The sequence below is a fragment of the Telopea speciosissima genome, chromosome 3, assembly GCF_018873765.1.
Source record: "Telopea speciosissima isolate NSW1024214 ecotype Mountain lineage chromosome 3, Tspe_v1, whole genome shotgun sequence".
Lineage (NCBI taxonomy): Eukaryota > Viridiplantae > Streptophyta > Magnoliopsida > Proteales > Proteaceae > Telopea > Telopea speciosissima.
In genome coordinates, this window is record NC_057918.1 from 62438754 (window position 1) to 62457705 (window position 18952).

The following is an 18952-nucleotide window of genomic DNA, read 5'->3' on the forward strand; positions in this document are numbered from 1 at the left end:
TAAATACCTTAGCTGTCCTAGATCTTTTATTTCAAATTCTCGTCCCAAGAAAGTCTTCAGGTGAGAAACTTCATGATGTAGGTCCAAGCATTAGAAAGAAGAAGAAGCCTTGACTTGGCTGTTTTGTGTTGGAGCCTTTCACTTTTTTTCTATACTCAGGTGTTTTTTTTTATGAGCTCTTAGATTGAACCGGTCCAACCAATGGTCCAATTTAAGTGACTCTTTCCTATTGGCTGTTTTTTGTTTTATTTCTATTGGCTTTTAGAGCATCTTTTATATTTTTGTTTAAACTTTGTTTTAATCTCCCCCCCTCCACGATTTTAAGAGGGTGGAGTTGTTTTGTGACTAGGATTGTAACTAGGACTCAGATCTGGGATTCCTAATCCAGATCTGAATATCTGTAAGGCCTTTTGGCCCTTTTTTAAAACTATAAATACTAGTAATCATGGTATCAAGTGGTATCAGAGCCATGGCTGAACATGGCACCCCTGCTGTGGACCCCATACAACCACCCCCACTCGATTCCCTTACTGCAATTATGACTATGCTGCAAAAGATTTCAACAGACCAGCAAGCTCTTGGTGATCGAATGACGGCAATGGAACAAAGGCAAGCTTTGCCTCTTTTAAGCAACCCTCTATATGTAGAGGAGGACAGATTCCAAGTTCATTCTGAAGTACATGGAACTCTGGGAAGGGATGAATATCATAGAGATCATCCCAGACGTCACAAGGACCACAAAGATCAGTCCAGACACGACAGAGATTACAGGGACCGACGTAGACCTGACAGAGATGACTACAGAGAAGATAGAGACAGAACTACAGAAGCACCTCGAAGACCTAACTTTGAGGAATACATGAGATCCTACTTCACTGGAGATGAAGCTACTAATAGGAGGTACGATACACAGAAGGTCAAACTAGAGCTAAAGGAGTATAATGGGCATGGTGATCCACAGGTGTTGTATGGCTGGCTTGCTGTTCTGGATGATTATTTTGACTGATATGACTTGCCGGAAGATCGAAAGATGAGATTGGCACATACCAAGCTTATTGGCCCTGCTCGAGAATGGTGGCGAAAGACAGAGAGAGACATAGAACGCGTAGGTGATGCACCTACTAACTGGGAGGACATGAAGTATGACTTGAAGGAGAAATATTTGCCTAGACATTGCAGAGCTCAGATGCAAGATCAACTCAACTCCCTTCGACAAGGGACTATGACTGTATCCGAGTATATGAAGAAGTTCGATTCTCTTTCTTCTCGTACTGATACCAAAGAGAGTGCTACTCAAATGTTATATCGATTTCGGCTGGGATTGAGATCTAATATTATTAGGGCTATTGGAGTTGCTGATGTTCTGGACATCAAGGATTGCTTTGAGAAAGCCCTAAAGGCTGAAGACCTATTGAACACCAATAGAAGGTTTGGCTCCACTGCTGTCGACACCAGGAAACCTTTTCCAGCATCCAAACCAACTAATGGTTACAATAGAGGTAACAACATCACTGCTGGTTCTACACGGACAGCCCCTTATACTGGCAGCTCTTCTCGTGTGAACAAGGGCAAAGCCCCAATGACCACCAGTGAACCAAACACATGCTATCGCTGCAATGAAAAGGGACATTATGCTAAGGATTGCCCACAAAAACATAGGCCGATTCATGTAGCTGAAAGGGAAGAAGAAAACCCTGATGATATTGATGAACAGGGTATTTATGCATTACCCCCTAATGATGATGATGATGGGACTGCTTACTTTGATGACCTGGGTGATGACTTTGAAGATACCCGAGGTGTTCATGTGGTAGCACGTATATTGAGTGCTGAAACTAAGGGTGAAGATTGGTGACGTAGTTGCATCTTCTATACTCGCATGCGAGCATGCGAGCACATTGCCCAGATAATTGTTGATAGTGGCAGTTGTGTTAATGTTGTTTCTGAAGACCTTGTAAAGAAGGCAAATCTGAAGTTTGAAAAGCATCCAATGCCATACAAAGTCTCCTTATTGAATGGGAATAAGCTTGATGTGACCAAGAGATGCTATGTGTCCTTACAGGCCCACAAATATTCAGAGGAAATTTGGTGTGATATCATCCCGATGAGGATGATTGATGTTCTATTGGGAAGACCATGGCTACACGACAATGATGTTGCCCTCCTGGGAAGGAAAAACCAGTGTGTGTTTCAACATAAAAGAGAGCAGATCAAGCGGTACCCCCTTAATTTACCTGAAGAAATACGTAAACGCCGTGTCATGCGCACCAATCAGAAGGGGACAGAATCTGGAAGTAATTTGTTAGCTGTCCCACAGAGAGAGTTTGAACAAACCAGCCATGATACAGGCTTGGTTCTTGCCGTGGTGACTCAAGAGGTTGCTGCCCAATCCGAAGTGAAACTTACACAGCCCATCAAGGAGTTATTACAGGATTTCTCGGATGTGGTGCCAGAAGAACTGCCCAACGAGCTACCCCCACTGAGAGACATTCAACATGCCATCGATTAGGTACCTAGTGCTATGTTACCAAATCTGCCCGCTTACAGGATGAGTCCTACTGAGCATGAAGAGCTTAATAAACAAGTTGGAGAGCTACTCAAAAAGGGGTTCATTGAAGAAAGCATAAGTCCTTGTGCTGTTCCAGCCTTGTTGACACCAAAGAAAGATGGTTCGTGGCGCATGTGTGTGGACAGCAGAGCTATCAACAAGATTACCATCAAGTATAGGTTCCCAATTCCTAGGCTTGATGACATGCTAGACATGCTGACCGGTTCTAAGATCTTCTCCAAGATCGATCTTCGAAGTGGGTACCATCATATTCGCATCCGGCCTGGAGACGAATGGAAGACAGCCTTCAAGACCAAAGATGGATTGTTCGAGTGGAAAGTCATGCCTTTTGGCTTGACGAATGCACCTAGCACATTCATGAGAGTCATGATACAGGTACTTGGTCCTTTCATCAGTAAATTTCTCGTTGTTTATTTTGATGACATTTTGGTGTACAGCAAGCATCCAGATGAACATATAGACCACCTGAAACAAGTTCTAAGAGTACTCCGACAAGAGAAGCTATTTATCAACTTAAAGAAGTGCTCCTTCATGCTGCCCAAGGTTGTTTTGCTTGGTTTTATAATCTCTTCAAAGGGTGTTGAGGCTGATCAGGAAAAGGTCCGAAGCATTGTTGAATGGCCTACTCCGACGACATTCACTGAAGTACGAAGCTTCCACGGTTTGGCTTCCTTCTACAGGCGATTCATTCGCAAGTTTAGTGCCATCATGGCACCCATAACCGAATGCACCAAGCAGAGCAAGGGCAAGTTCGAATGGACAGCAGCAGCTCACAAAGCTTTCCAGGTGATTAAGAAGAAGATGACTGAAGCTCCAGTGCTACGCCTGCCCAATTTTGACCATATTTTCGAAGTTGCTACCGATGCTTCCCGTAGTGGTCTAGGCGGAGTTCTTATGTAGAATGGGCATCCCATTGCCTTTTACAGTGAAAAACTTAATGATGCCAAGACTCGGTACTCCACCTATGACATAGAGCTTTATGTTGTTGTTCAGGTCTTGCGACATTGGAGACACTACCTTATTGGTAAAGAATTTGTCATATACACTGATCATGAAGCATTCAAGCACCTCCACTCACAGAAGTCCATTAACACCAGGCATGCCAAATGGGTTGCGTATCTACAGGATTTCAATTTTGCCCTCAAATACAAGTCAGGAAAGGAGAACACAGTGGCTGATGCACTGAGTAGAAAAGTCCTGACTCTGAACACTTTTTCAGCCCATGCACTTAGCATCGAGCAGATCAGAGAAGAGTATGCTAGTGACAAGGATTTTCAAGTCCTATATGCTGATTTGAAGCAGGGTGGACAGCACCCTAAGTTTTCATTACATGATGGTTACCTATTCTTAGGAACTCAGCTTTGCATTCCCGACTTGTCCTTACGACACCATATTTTTTTTTGGATGAATAAAAATTTAATTACAAAGAAAGAGGGGAGGGATATACAAGCCCGAGGGCCAACAAAGCTAGCCGGAGGCTAGGAAGAGCTCAAAATGGTGGTGGGGAGGCCCCAGGAGACAACAATAAGCCTGTTCCTTGGGGAATCCCTAACACTACTCAGGGGGAGGGAACTAGCTTTAGATGAAACATCAAAGAAGATGGCTTTCCAAATATTGTCGAAAGAGCGGGAGTTGGACGTCCATCTTCTAAGGTTACGCTCCATCCATATGTGAGATATGGTAGCGCAAAAGGCAAGCTTGCCAACCGTGTCACAGATTGAGTTGCCACCAAAAGTCATGTGAATCCAAACCCATTCACGAGAAAGGGGTAGAGGCCTTCTACGAGCAGGCCAACAATGGCGAAGAATCCGGTTCCAGATGGAGGCAATAAAGGGGCAAGTGAAGAAAAGATGGTCTGTGTCTTCATCTCCACTCCAGCAGAGGCAGCATCTAGGAGAGACTTGGATGTGCCAGTGGGAGAGAAAGGCTTAAGTTGGAAGACAGTTTGCTAGTGCACGCCAAGCAGTGAAACTCTGCCTTGGGATGTAACCTCTGAACTAGACCACTTTTTGCCAAGGACAAGGGGTCCCTCTATGTCTAACCATCTCCCAGGCAGAGTGGGAGCTGAAAGTGCCTGTGCTGGAGGGGAGCCAAGAGATGGTGTCACCTCTGCCTCTGTGCCCAAGGGGGATGGGGGGGAGGGAGCTTCAGAGGTCCGCAGGGGGGGGAGAGGAGGGGGGTGACCAAGAGCCGTTGGTGATGATGGATGCCAGAGGGGTAAATCTGTCCAAACCGGACTCATAGATGGTACGGGGGCTGACTATGGAGGCAAGGACCCCTGAAGGATGCCATTTATCGAGCCAAAGATAGGTCTGTGATCCATCGTCAATCCTGCAAGAGATGGCATCCCTAGCAATGTGCCTCACTTGAAGAATTCTGCGCCAAATCCAGGACGAGTTCGGACTAGCGCTGACCGTCCAAATGGAGTCTCTACGAAGAGGGCCCGCATATACCCAAGAAGTCCAAATGCTAGATTTGTTGGTGAGGAGCTTCCAAACCAGTTTGATAGAGCCTGCTAAGTTGGCATCTTTGATCCTTCTGAGACCTAGACCTCCTTCAGATTTGGGAAGGCACATGGAGGACCAGCTCTTGGGATGTAGGAATCTGGCAGAATCAACACCTTTCCAGAGAAAAGCGCACATTATGGACTCGACAGCCTTGATAGTAGCCTTGGGAAGACCAAAAACACCGCTCCAATAGATATAGCAAGACTGGAGAACCGATCTGATAAGCTCTAGGCGACCTGCATAGGATAGGAGTTTGGCTTTCCAAAGCTGAAGTCTCTTTCGGAGGAGGTCAAGGATGGGGTTACAGTGGTGGGCCGAGAGTCTGGCTCGAATGAGGGGAAGGCCAAGGTAACGGACAGGGAGGGAGGCTAGGGGAAAGCCGGTGATGGTAGAGAGGGCTGCTTTGGTCGAGTCGGGAACCCCAACTACGAAGAGTTGGGATTTAAGGAGGTTGATGCGTAGTCCAGAAAGCCCCTGAAAAAGGTGGGGGGAAGACATAATGTGCTCAATGGACGAGGGGACGGCTTTGGAGAAGATCATTAGGTCATCCGCGAAAGCAAGATGGGTTAGGTTGGTGGGCTTGCACTTAGGGATGGGGGCAATGAGGTGGAGATCAGTTTTGGATTGGAGACTGCAAGAGAGGACCTCAAGGGAGAGGCAAAAGAGGAAGGGGGAGAGGGGGCATCCCTGGCGGATACCAGCAGAGAAGGGAAGTAACCCGCAGGGCTGCCGTTGAGGAGAACTTACGATACCATATTATCAGGGAGTTACATGGGGGAGGCTTAGGAGGACACTTCGGGAAAGATAAAACCATCTTGCAGGTGACTGATCGGTACTATTGGCCTAACTTGGCCAAAGATGTAGAGCATGTAATCCGGAGATGTCGAGTTTGCCAGCTAGCTAAAGGTACCAAGCAAAACATGGGTCTCTATTCACCACTGCCGATCCCTCACCAGCCCTGGGTTGATCTCAGTATGGATTTCGTACTTGGACTGCCCCCTACCAAAGAAAGATTTGACTCCATCATGGTGGTGGCTGACAGATTCACCAAGATGGCTCACTTTATCCCCTGTCGAAGAACACTTGATTCTTCCCACATTGCCAAGCTGTTTTTCAAGGAGATTGTTCGCATCCATGGGTTACCCAGTACCATCGTTTCTGATCGTGACGTGAAGTTTATGAGTTACTTCTGGAAGACTCTATGGCTGAAGACAAACACCAAGCTTTTGTTCTCTACCGCATTCCATCCCCAGACTGATGGGCAAATAGAAGTAGTAAACAGGAGCCTTAGTAACTTGCTGCGATGTTTGGTCCGAGATTATGAGAAGACATGGCCCTCTATCCTTGACATTGCAGAGTTCGCATACAATAGTTCCGTGAACAGGACCACTGGTCGTACCCCTTTTGAGATTCTCCTTGGGATACAACCCCACCGTCCTATTGATCTCATTCCCTTACCCTCTCAAGCTCTGGTAAGTGTGGAAGCAGATGAATTCCTCCGCCATATCGCCGAAGTGCACGCTGATGTTCGCCGCAAGATAGCACTCAGTACTGATCACTACAAGTCCACTGCTGACAAGCATTGCCGGTTCGTCGAGTTCAAGCCTGGAGACATGGTCATGGTACGGGTGAATCCAGAGAGACACCAACCGGGTGTCAATAGTAAACTCCATCCAAAGAAGATGGGTCCATACAAGGTGCTGAAACATATTGGGCCTAATGCTTGTGTTCTAGAGTTGCCTGCTGATATGGGCATCAACATTGTTTTCAACGTGGCTGATCTTTACTTGTACACGGGGCATCATTCAGATGATGGTGATTTGGAGCACATGTTGCGGCTGCCCCAGCTGAGGCCACCTACTGAAGATGTGATTGAGGAGGTTTTGGACGACATGCACAAGTCAACTCGACAAGGCGCTGGTTACCACTCTTTCCTTGTCAAATGGAAAGGTCGCCCACGCCAGGACAGTACTTGGATCCATGCCGATGATTTCAAGAAGCTTGATCCGGAGTTGTATGATCGCTATATGGCCTTCACCCATTCATCGGAGATGAATGTTTCTAAGCCGGGGAGAGCTGATGCAGGTCCAAGCATTAGAAAGAAGAAGAAGCCTTGACTTGGCTGTTTTGTGTTAGAGCCTTTCTCTTTTTTTCTGTACTTCGTTTTTTTTTTTTTTGAGCTCTTAGATTGAACCGGTCCAACTAATGGTCCAATTTAAGTGACTCTTTCCTATTGGTTTATTTCTATTGGCTCTTAGAGCATCTTTTATATTTTTGTTTAAACTTTGTTTTAATCTTCCCCCCTCCACGATTTTAAGAGAGTGGAGTTGTTTTGTGACTTGGATTGTAACTAGGACTCAGATCTGGGATTCCTAATCCAGATCTGAATATCTATAAGGCCTTTTGGCCCTTTTTTAAAACTATAAATACTAGTAATCGTGGCATCACTTCATCTGCATCATTACCAGTCACAACTATGTCATCGACATAGACTATAAGAAGGGTGATCTTATCTCCATTTCGCTTGATGAACAAGGTGTGATCAGCATTACTCTGTTTGTATCTTACGTAGATCATCACTTTATGGAACTTGCCAAACCAAGCCCGAGGAGATTGCTTTTGCCCATATAACGCCCGCGTCAGCCTGCAAACCTTCCCATGAGTCTTGTCACAAGAAAAACCTAGAGGAATCTCCATATAAACTTTCTCTTCCAACTCTCCATATAGAAAGGCATTTTTTACGTCCAATTGCTGTAAATCCCAGCCTAGATTGACAACATATGACAGTAAAACCCGAACAATATTCAATTTTGCAATTGGGGCAAATGTCTCTGGATAGTCGATCCTATAGGTCTGAGTAAAACCCTTGGCCACAAGTCTGGCCTTGTATCTATCTACTGTCCCGTCCACCTTCTACTTGACAACAAATACCCATTTACAACCGATTGGTTTCTTCCCCGGAGGAAGAACCACTAGCTCCCACATCTCATTTTTGGATAAGGCCTTCATCTCTTCCATCATGGCTGTTTTCCACTTTGAATTTGCAATCGCCTCCTGCCACTTCTGAGGAATAGAAATAGAGGAAAGAGAAGACATAAATGCACGATAGGAAGAAGACAAAGAATCATAGGAAACAACATTGGAGATGGGATGTTGGGTACAAGACCTAATGCCTTTACGAACAGCAATAGGTAAGTTAAGAGAAGGATCCTTACCAGAAGGTGTAGCAAAGTTTGGAACTGGATCAGGTTTTGGCGATTGGAGAAGGGGTACAAAAGTGGTAGTCTCAACTTGCTCCTTGTGCTTCCGGGTATAGACTTTATCAATAGGAATCTGATTGACAGGTCTATGCTCCTCCTGAATAGTAACCAAACTAGAGGCTGATGTTGGAGGGTCTGGAGGAGAAGGCTCCCTTTGAATAGGAACCGGTAGAATAGCAGACACATCTTCAAAACCTGGATCATGTTCCCCCTGAAGAGGTGGCTGAGAATAATACACCAAGGATTCATGGAAGACAATATCCATAGTAACTAGAGTACGCCAAGTGGGCGGGTGATAACACTTGTACCCTTTCTGGGTGGCGGAGTAGCCCAAAAAAATACACCGAATGCTCCGGGGATTGAGTTTGCCATGAGGATGATGGTTGCGAGCATAACAAACACAACCAAATATTTTTAGGGGCACCACAAAAGAAAAACCCTGGAGAAGGTTAATAGGTGCATGACCATCAAGTAGACGGGTAGGCATTTGGTTTATGAGGTAGGCAGCAGTAAGGATAACATCACTCCAATATTGAGAAGGGACCTGCCGTGCTAACATAATGGCCCGAGCCACTTCCAAAAGATGCTGATTCTTTTTTTCAGCCACAGCGAAAAACCTCACTTTTGTGCTGCATCATGTATACCTAAGTAGTCCGAGTAAAGCAGTCAATAAAGGAAACAATCCATCTATGGCCAGAAATGGAAGCACGACGGGCAGGGCCCCACACATTAGTATGAACTAAAGCAAAGGGAGAAACACTTCTTTTATTCAAAGGAGAATAACTGGAACGAGTCTGTTAGGCCAAAACACAGGCCTCACATAAAAACTCATCCTTTACAATCTTTGACTAATTGAGGAAATAAAAAAGCTAAAGTTCAAAGTGGAGGATGGCCAAGCTGACAATGCCATAGATGGAGATCAGGAGAAGTGGCGGAATGTAACTGATGAGCTAGAGATGAAGTTGGCGGAAGAGAAGGCTGACTTGTATCGAGTAAGCAGAGACTACCATGTACCTTACCACCCTCAATTGTGTGCCCTTTCACCAGATCCTAAATGACACAATGAGAAGGAAAAAAAAGTTATTTTGCAGTTTAAATCTTTGGTAAGACAACTAATTGAAAGAAGATTAGTAGAAAAAGAGGGAACACGCAAAACAAAATTTAATGTAAGGGTAGGACACTAGCGAATGGAACTCTTTCCATTAATAGGAGAAAGGGAACCATTAGCCATTCGAACTGTGTCTTTCCCAGAAGAGGGAGAATATTGGTGAAACACATGGGAGGAGCCAGTCATGTGGTCAGTTGCACCGGAGTCTATAATCCAAGGATTGGAGGTAGCCAATGCACAATGATTATTGACTGGAATACCTGAAGCAAAGTGAGAACCAAGGGGTAGCAGGTGCAGAAGCCATAGTAGGTGCAGCGGAAGAGGCCTGTAGCATGCGACAGAAAGCCAGAAGTTCATCCGGAGTGAGACCAATGTCTGTAGAAGGGGCAGCAGCAGCAGCAATAGTAGATTCAGTATGATTAGCCTTGGGTTTGGACTACCCATGGCCACGTTTCGCCTCAAAGTCAGCAGGCTTCTCGTGTAATTTCCAGCATTGAGCCTTAGTGTGATAGGGCTTGTTGCGGTGTTCACACCTTACAAGCTCTTTGGAGGCAGCATTACCACCATCAATAATGGTAATAGGAGGATGTGAACCAGCTTGTAAGGCAGATCAATCAATAGTAGGATTGTGCAACATAGCAGCCCTACGAGTCTCCTCTGTATGAACCAAAGCAAAGGACTGCTCTACTGTAGGAAATGGAGATCGGCTAAGAACTTGCACACAAATAGGGTCATACTTGATGTTCAGACCTACCAAGAAGTCATACACACGGATCTTGTCGACGTGTTTAAGATAGGCAGCAATATCCGTAGCAGTAGAGGGTTGAAAGTCGGAGTAATGATCCAATTGCTGCCATAAACTTTTGAGAGCAGCATAATATTTAGAAATGGACAGCTCCTTCTGAGTGGTGTCATGAACCTTCTTGCGAATCTCATACACCTGAGCATCATTCCCTACCTGCCCATAAGTTTCCTTGGCAGCACTCCAGATTTGATGGGCTGTTTCCAGTAATAAGTAGTTGCTGGAGAGGTCAGGTTGCATAGATTGGAGCAAATAGGACATCACCATAGCATCATGGGACACCCACCTGTCTTGTAGAGAACCAGGTTCAGTTGGCATGGGGTTACTCCCAACAATATGTCCAGTAAGGCCGCGACCAGCAATGATCAAATAGGTAGACCTGGACCACATGAGATAATTGGTGCCATCGAGCTTCATAGGAGCAGCAAAGGGGAGGAATTCAGTCCTGTTCTGGCCATCAATTCCAGAAGTTGCAGAAGTAGAATCTGATCCTGTCATGCTTGCAATCAACCAAACACTTGAACCAGAAATGAATTGAAGCAGCTAGACAAGAAGGACCAAACACTGGAATTGATACTCCAAGGGGATGACTCGACCCTGCTCTCAGCCCCAGTTTCTGAATTTTTGGGCCAACTTTAGGTTTTCTCTTTTTTGGATCGATTTCTCCCTACTATCAAATCGATAGTAGGGAGACTGGGGCTGAGAGCAGGGTCGAGTGGTCTCCTTGGATGAAGGAAACACCTCTGAAAAAATCAGCAACAAAGAACATCCCAAACTCAAAAATCGATAGGAGTCAGGGTTTTAGAAAACCCTGAAAGTTGAGATTGACTTTGGTTTGGGGGCTTCAAATAATGTCGTAGAGCTGTGATAGATGCTGGGCAGGACTGCAGATGAATCTCCAATAAGGGGAAAATCAACCTTCACAAAGGGGTAGAGGCTTGCTCTTAAAAAATATGGAGAACTCCAATATCACAGGGAATTATGGCAGCAACTATCAAGCAGAATTAATGGTTAGGTCATGGAAAGAAGAGGTAGGTTTGAGGGTAGCAGCTAGATCATATGATCACCTCATTAGTGCTGCCCTAAGGTGAAGGATGAGAACCAAGAAGAAAAAGAGAGAAAAGATTGAGGGAAAGAGAGGGAAGGAAAAACGATGGGAGGCTGGTGGGTTTTGAATACTTAGATTAGAGAAAAATTTGGCTTTGATGCCATGTTAACAAATCAGAATTTAGTGAATGGCTTGAATGATCAATGTGATCACTAAGCACCTTTATTTATAACTTTCAATGAGAGTGGCAGAATTACAAGTAAATCCCTACATAGCCGACTATACTAGCTATGGGGAAAAAACAGTGAAAATACCCAAAATATCCTTATCGGGTTACATAACTCAACAGATTCTTTCCAGGTAAGGCAACCCCAGTTGCCTACTTGTATCTTTGACCATACTGCATATCTTTGACCATGCTGCAAAAGCTCTTCTTTAATAACTTAATAGCAATATTATTAACAATACAAGAGAAGAGGAAAGGGAAGATAGATTCTACATGTTCTCTGTTATTAAGTTTATTAGGAGGCCAGGCTTAATTTGGATTGATGTGGGGGATGTGCTGTTTAGGTGGAATCATTCTTTTAATGAATAAGGTGAAATTGGATTTTAAAAATGCAAGGGAAAGATTTGAATTGAGGCTAGATTTGGTTAGCAGTAAAGTCTTATGTTGCACAAAAAGTTCTGAAGGGAAATTATCTTGATGTAAAATTAATATTTTGTTTACTTTGCATTTTTTTGGGCAATTATACAAAATACATGAAACAGTTGCTCTTTACTTACTGTTGTTCGTATTGAGTTGAAATTTAAAGTAGTAAAACAAAGAACCTTTTCTGATAGAGCTCATTTTCCTAAAAAGAAAAAAGAAAAAAATACACCGAGCAGGGTTCATATTTGCCCATTTAACCATGTGTGTGTGATATTTAGGAAAGAAGTATTTGACCTGCTTAACTTCTACTACAAAGACTGCTACCCTAACATCAACTCCATGTCTTAAAACAATTTCTGGGGAAAATGAAGGATTCAGGGAAAAGGGTTCCAAAAGGATTATACTGATTATTTCATCATCTTGATTTCTTAGAGGAAACAAATTTGCGTCGCCCCAGTAATCTTTTCTATTATGACTTCAATAGTATTCATCATCTCACTCAGGTCATTCTTTTATCTCCATCTTCCTCTTATTCTTTGGATACAACTTCTTTGTTTTTTTTTTTTTTTTAAATTATATGTTAGTCAAGAAACCTTCTGAAATCCTATATTGTGGATACATGGATATGCAAGCTTAAGGAAGGGGTGTTTGCTGATTCAACTTTTGTTTTTTAGGTTTCGGAGATAGAGGTGGTAAGCAGTTGAATCATGTTTATTCCTACATTACCCTTTAGGGCTTTTAGAAGAACACAAATTTTTCACAATGTGGATGATCAGCTATGCACATGCTCCTCTGTCTCCTTTCACCAGCACCTGTATTATTCTTGTTCCCTTGTTTGTTCTCCTTCTCCCATATTGTTTTTTGCTTCCAGATTCTTTTTTCCTGTATAGTTGCTTCTACTCAGTGCTTGCACATTCTGCGTGGCATGAGTCCTGATCCTCTAATCCTTGGGACCTTCCTTCATTGTGATAAAGAATTCAAACAGGATTCCTGTAAACATGAGACTATAATTTTCTTCCCCTGCACATTAATTCCCCCCCCCCCCCCCAAAAAAAAAAAAAAAAAAAAAAAAAAAGATCTACAATAACAAGGGGTTTGCTTTTGCTTTGTGAATCTGGCTTCATTTAATATAGTAATGGGTTTCTTTTTGCTTTTAGCTGCTGATGTTATCCTGTGGAAGCGGCAGCATGTTTCGTTTGGTTTCATTGTTGTTACCACAGTTGCATGGCTCCTGTTTGAGTACTCCGGATTGTCATTCTTATCAATTTGTTCAGACGTTTTGCTGATTATAATTGTAATCCAGTTTATTTGGTCCAACTTTGCTGTTTTCCGAAATAAGTAAGGCCATCTTGCCTGTACCTGTTTTATTTCTCATCATTTTTTACCCGAAACACAATTTCCTTTTTCATCTCTGGCATCTCTTTTGCTTTTGATAAGCAGGCAACTTCAACCATTACCAGAGCTAGTCTTGTCGGAGGAAATGGTTAACAATGCTGCAGCATCGTTTCGCGTTAAAATCAACTACTTAATGCTCATGGCACATGATATCACCCTTGGCAAAGATTTCAGCCTCTTTTTTAAGGTCAGTGATACTGTTGTAATTAAATCCATTGTTATGAAAACTGAACTGGACCTGGCTGGCAGAACTGTGAATGGCAACAAGGTAGTGTGATTCAAGAAACTGCATCTTTAGGGAGGTGTCAAAACTAGTGGAACCTGTCAGTTCCATGAAAACCTGCCAAAATCTGTCCCATTGAACCATCTTTCGCTTTCTGGTTTTTGCTTGTCAGTGAAAACCTGGTTGAAACTGCACAATCCTTTGGCATTTCAAATCTGGTATAGTTTTCACAACTATGATTACAACAACAACAACAACTCAGCCTTATCCCAACTAATGGGGTTGGCTACATGATCCTTGCCCTCCAATCAGTTCTATTCGAGGTCATACTTGATACAAGGCCTAAGCTATGCATGCCTTTCCTTACCACTTATCCTAAGGTCATTATAGGTTTGCCCCCTGGTTCTTTTAGTTCCTTCAATCTGAATCAAATCACTCCTCCGTACAGGAGCATCCAAAGGCCTCCGTTGAACATGGCCATGCCAACTCAAACAACTTTGTCGTAGCTTATCATGTATCAGAGCTACTCCCAAACCAGCTCTAATATGATCATTCCTTACAATATCCTTCCTAGTTTTGCCCCTCATCCATCTCATCATCCTCATCTCCGCTACACTGAGTTTATCTATATGATGCTTCTTAACTGCCCAACATTCCTCACCATACATCATAGCCGGTCGTATGACTGTCTTATAAAATTTTCCTTCTAAATTTTAAAGGACTATGCCGATCACACAACACACCAGATGCACCTCTCCACTTCATCCATCCTATCTTAATTCTCTGTATAATATCATCCTCTATATCACCTTCTTTATTTATGATTGAGCCAAGATACCTAAAATAATCACTTTGTGGAATCTCCCTCTTATCATTATCCATCCTAGTGTAACCAAAGTTACACACCATATACTATGATTAAATCATCTAATTTGAAGGGGAAGAATTCTGTAATAGAAATGAGGATGGTCTACCATGCCTAGATGTAGATGTGACCTTAATGGGAAGTGAATTTTAGGGTGTCTCATGGCAGAATATTTTGGAGTTTAACATCCAATCTCTTGCATTCTCTGGGCTTCTCTTTTGTAAAAAGTGAATAAATCTGTGGTTCTCTAATCAGGTTAAGCACAAAATTGTTGGTCAGAACCACTGCCTTCATTCCAAATCCACAATCTGCCGTTGTGGACCATTTTATGTTTTATAATCTACTGACACTGCAAGTTTTTTTTTTTTTTTAATTCACATCCTTGTCAATGATTACTCATTGAGATAAGTGAAAACGCTGAGAAATTTTTTTATTTGACAGGTTGTGGTTTGTTTGTGGTTCTTGTCAGTTATTGGTAGCTTTTTCTCATTCTTCACACTGGCATATATTGGTATGTTGCCAACCCTCATAGACCTTACCAGTTTCACAAGCTCTCATCTTTACTTATTGTATCATTAGCATGGAGCCACCTGTTAATTGAACATTTTACTATCAAAGCCATGTTACCAAGGTCTTAGACTCTTAGTCATTTTATCTAGAACTTCCAAAGAAGCAATTGGTTAGAATCCCAAGGGCATTTATTCTAGAAGAGGCAATGGTTTTATCACACACATGATGGTCAAGCTTTATTCCTTTTTTTGGGGGGGTTATTTCATGTCGTTCATAAAATGGAAATTATGTGGCATATCAAACACATGATGGTCAACATTGCTCCCCCCTTTTCTTTTTCTTGGCATGCTTTTTGTAGATGATATATTTTTTATGGTTAGAACAGAAGCAGGGAGAAATTTTAAGTTAGAATTGTGGAGATACACTTAGGATCAAAACATTTTAGGATATGCTGAACAAAAACAGAGTTTAAGAAGTGTAACTTTGGTTAAAATAGGACTGAAAGTGGGCTGGTGAGAATTGATGATAGGGTCTACCTCAAAGTTATAATTCTAGATACCTGAGTAAATGAGTTCAATCATACTTTGTTTTTTGGGGTAAGAAAAAAGATCAAGCATTAAAAAAAGAGAACAGAAACCAAGTGTACGGATATTATCTCCCAATGTTTGTCTATTCTAGTTTTTTTTGCGATCCTGTGGGCTATGGAAACCCAGGCTCTCTCCCACTTCATAATATTTCCAGTTAAATTGTTTAATAAAAGTAGTAATGTCCAGCATTAGAGTAAATAGCTCCCATGGCCACTGAAACACACTGTACCGATCCAACCAACACTAGATCTTGACAGTCAGTCCAGACATCTACGATTGTGTCTCCTAATGACTTTGCTCCTTGAGTCCTTGGTGTAATTCCCTTGCCTTTGCCTCTTGAGAACATCCTGCAAACCCAAAATCCATCGAAGCCAAAACAAATTTCCTATCAAGTATAATGAATAGAAGCCCAGCCATCCTCACAGGAGTTCTTATCAAAGCTCCCATCATAAATAATAATGAGTTGATGTGATTGGGCCAGCTTCAAATAGTCTGAATGCAATAATGTAGTGCAAGCAGAGTTCGAGAACTCGCGAGATCTCGCCAAGTTTCTCGGTTTTTCGAAATCCCGAGACGAGACTGCCTACGGGTCTCAAAATGTCAATATCTCACTGGTCGAGATCTCGGTTTGACATAGGAAAATGCCCATCTAGGTCCTTTATATGCGCGCCAAATCTCGAGATCTTGCTGGAAATTCTTGGTATACAGACACCTATCTATGCCAGGAACCAAGACAGACAAGACAGACACTTATTTATGCCTAATATCAGTTAAGTAAATGTTTTTGTATTTGTATTTCATTTACTTAAGATATTATTCATAAATAAGAAAATACCCCCTATTTGAATTCAATAAAAATAGTTAAAAAATAAAATTCCAAAAGGAAAAAAAGTCAACCCCCCAGCTCAAGAACAAAAACTGGATTTTCGGTGGTAGGTGCAATTTTCAACTTTCTAATGCTGGGGTTTTTCTCAAATCTAAAAATTCCATAAATATTATTATAGTAAAACATTGCTAAAAACCAAAAGTGCGGTAAAATATTCATTTGTTTTGATGTCCGAAAAACTATTTTCATTCGGAGCGATTTTGATAGCATTCGTGCACACTGAATTAAGTTTGACCAGTACATAACTCTTTCAATATAAATCAGATTTTAGCAATCTTGGACTTCTTATAACCAAATGACCAATTCTATGAGCATAGTCCTGTGTTTTCAGATCCACCTGTGGGTTCCTGCGTTATGATAACAGAAGATCAGTTTTTGAACTGATTAAATTGCAGTAGTGACACCCAAAGTACGAATCAACTTAGCAACAGGGAAACATAGAATAATAAGAAGAAAAGAAAAAAATGGAGAAGAAGAAAAGAAAGAGGGGGGGGGGAGACTTATTGATTACCTGTTGGGTCATCTCCGATTGTGTTTCCAGCTCTAGGTCTCAGGGAGTCGTCGGCAAGGTTCAAGATCTTGGGTTTCGACCAGTTAAAAACCGAGGTATGGTCGAAACTGATTGAAACCAGTGATTTTTTCCCAGCCAACTCGAGTTGATGGTTTCGAGGCCCAGAAATGCGTTTTTTTGATCTGATTTTCTGTAAACAACCTATTTTTGACATCTGATCACAATGCATGAACTATTTTCACACAAAAAAAAAAACACTCAAAACAGTACTTGTGGTTTTTTACCCAAGTTTACTAGTATACACACAGTGTACTGAGAGTCATAGTTGTCAGGCCATTCACTTATTTAAGTAAGTGTTTTGTTTTTGTATTTGTATTTCATTTACTTAAGATATTATTCATAAATAAGCAAATACCCCCTATTTGAATCCAATAAAAATAGTTAAAAATCAAATTCCAAAAGGATAAAAAGTCAACCCCCCTGTTCAAGAACAAAAACTCGATTTTCGGCGATAGGTAAAATTTTCAACTTTCTAATGCTGGGGTTTTTCTCAAATCTAAAAATACCATAAATCTTAATAAAGAAAATTTCACGTATCTCCCCTGAGGTATCATGTAATTACAAAAACACCCCTCAGTTTTGGAAAATTCTGCGTGCCCCCTAAGGTTTTTAGTTAACACATGCCCCCATTCTGTTAGTTTAGCCCTTCAATCAGAAGGCCATGCCAATGGGAATTTCAATTCACATAACTACGTCTCAGCATATTCACATTACAAATCACATAAACCAAGTGAAAAGTCAGCCAGAGTCCAGACCCCACAAGACGCAATGTCTATCGTAAACACACTATACCAGACAGCATAATTCAACAATGCCAGATATCATTAAATTAGCACCAAGCAAGGAAAAAGGAGGATAGAGAGAGAGAACAGCTACTTACACCAAGTTAATTCCTCTTCTTCGTACAAATCAAAATGGGCTTCAATAGCTTGACAGGAGATGCTGGGGAAGAGCTCGAAGAACCGGGGAATGAGCTGTGCCGCTAACTGTTTTGCCTTTATGCTTCTTTTAGCTGCTCTTATTATACCTTCGTAGTCCTTAACATTCTGTTTCAGACCCAGAAAAGATTTGAATAATCCACAAACGAGCAATGGTATTACTCTTAGCCCTATTTCTACGTTCCAAGGAACAGGAAAAAAAAAGGGTAGAAAACAAACCTGTGAACAGGAGATCTCAGATCTGTGTCTTAATCTCTTCTGTTGAATACAGTATGCTCTTTACTTCGTCTATCTTGGACTCGTCTCGGCCATGATGTTCCCTACAAGGATACCTGTAACTCATCTTCCCCAATCGATTTGGGGAAGATGAGTTGCAGGTTTTTGTTTTCTTTCTTGCAAGGGATTTTTGTCAGTTCACCCCTTGATTTTCTCACTGTTAGACCTAAACTAATGGAATGGCGGCAGGTGTTAACTTTTAAGAACCTCAGGGGGGCACGCAGAATTTTCCAAAACTGGGGGGTGTTTTTGTAATTACATGATACCTCAGGGGAGGTACGTGAAAATTTCCCATCTTAATATGGTAAAACATTTCTAAAAACCAAAAGTGCGGTAAAATATTCATTTGTTTTGATGTCCAATAAAATATTTTCATTCAGAGCCATTTTGACAGCATTCGCGCACACCAAATTAACTTTAACCAGAACATAACTCCTTTAATATAAATCAGATTTTTACCGTTCTTTTGGTTTGAATGAAAATATGTTTTTGGACATCAAAACAAATGAATATTTTACTGCATTTTGATTTTTAGAAATGTTTTACCATATGAAGATTTATGGATAAGTTTGAACATTACACCTATCGCCGAAAATCCAGTTTTTATTCTTGAACTGGGTGATTGACTTTTTTTTCTTTTGGAATTTGATTTTTTAACTATTTTTATTAGATTCAAATAGGGGGTATTTGCTTATTTATGAATAATATCTTAAGTAAATGAACATTTACTTAAATGATATTAGGCATAAATAAGTGTC

The 18952-nt window shown here is 41.8% G+C and overlaps 1 protein-coding gene across 3 annotated transcripts in view; it reads left to right on the top strand.

Moving 5' to 3' along the window:
- LOC122656718 (reticulon-like protein B16) overlaps positions 1-18952 on the top strand; it is a 67174-nt gene that overhangs the window by 26164 nt on the left and 22058 nt on the right. For all 3 annotated transcript variants that reach the window (XM_043851338.1, XM_043851336.1, XM_043851337.1), the window contains exons 3-5: positions 13101-13281; positions 13384-13525; positions 14868-14937. In XM_043851338.1, coding sequence (XP_043707273.1) covers positions 13101-13281; positions 13384-13525; positions 14868-14937 — 393 coding nt within the window. The remainder of the gene's footprint in view (positions 1-13100; positions 13282-13383; positions 13526-14867; positions 14938-18952) is intronic.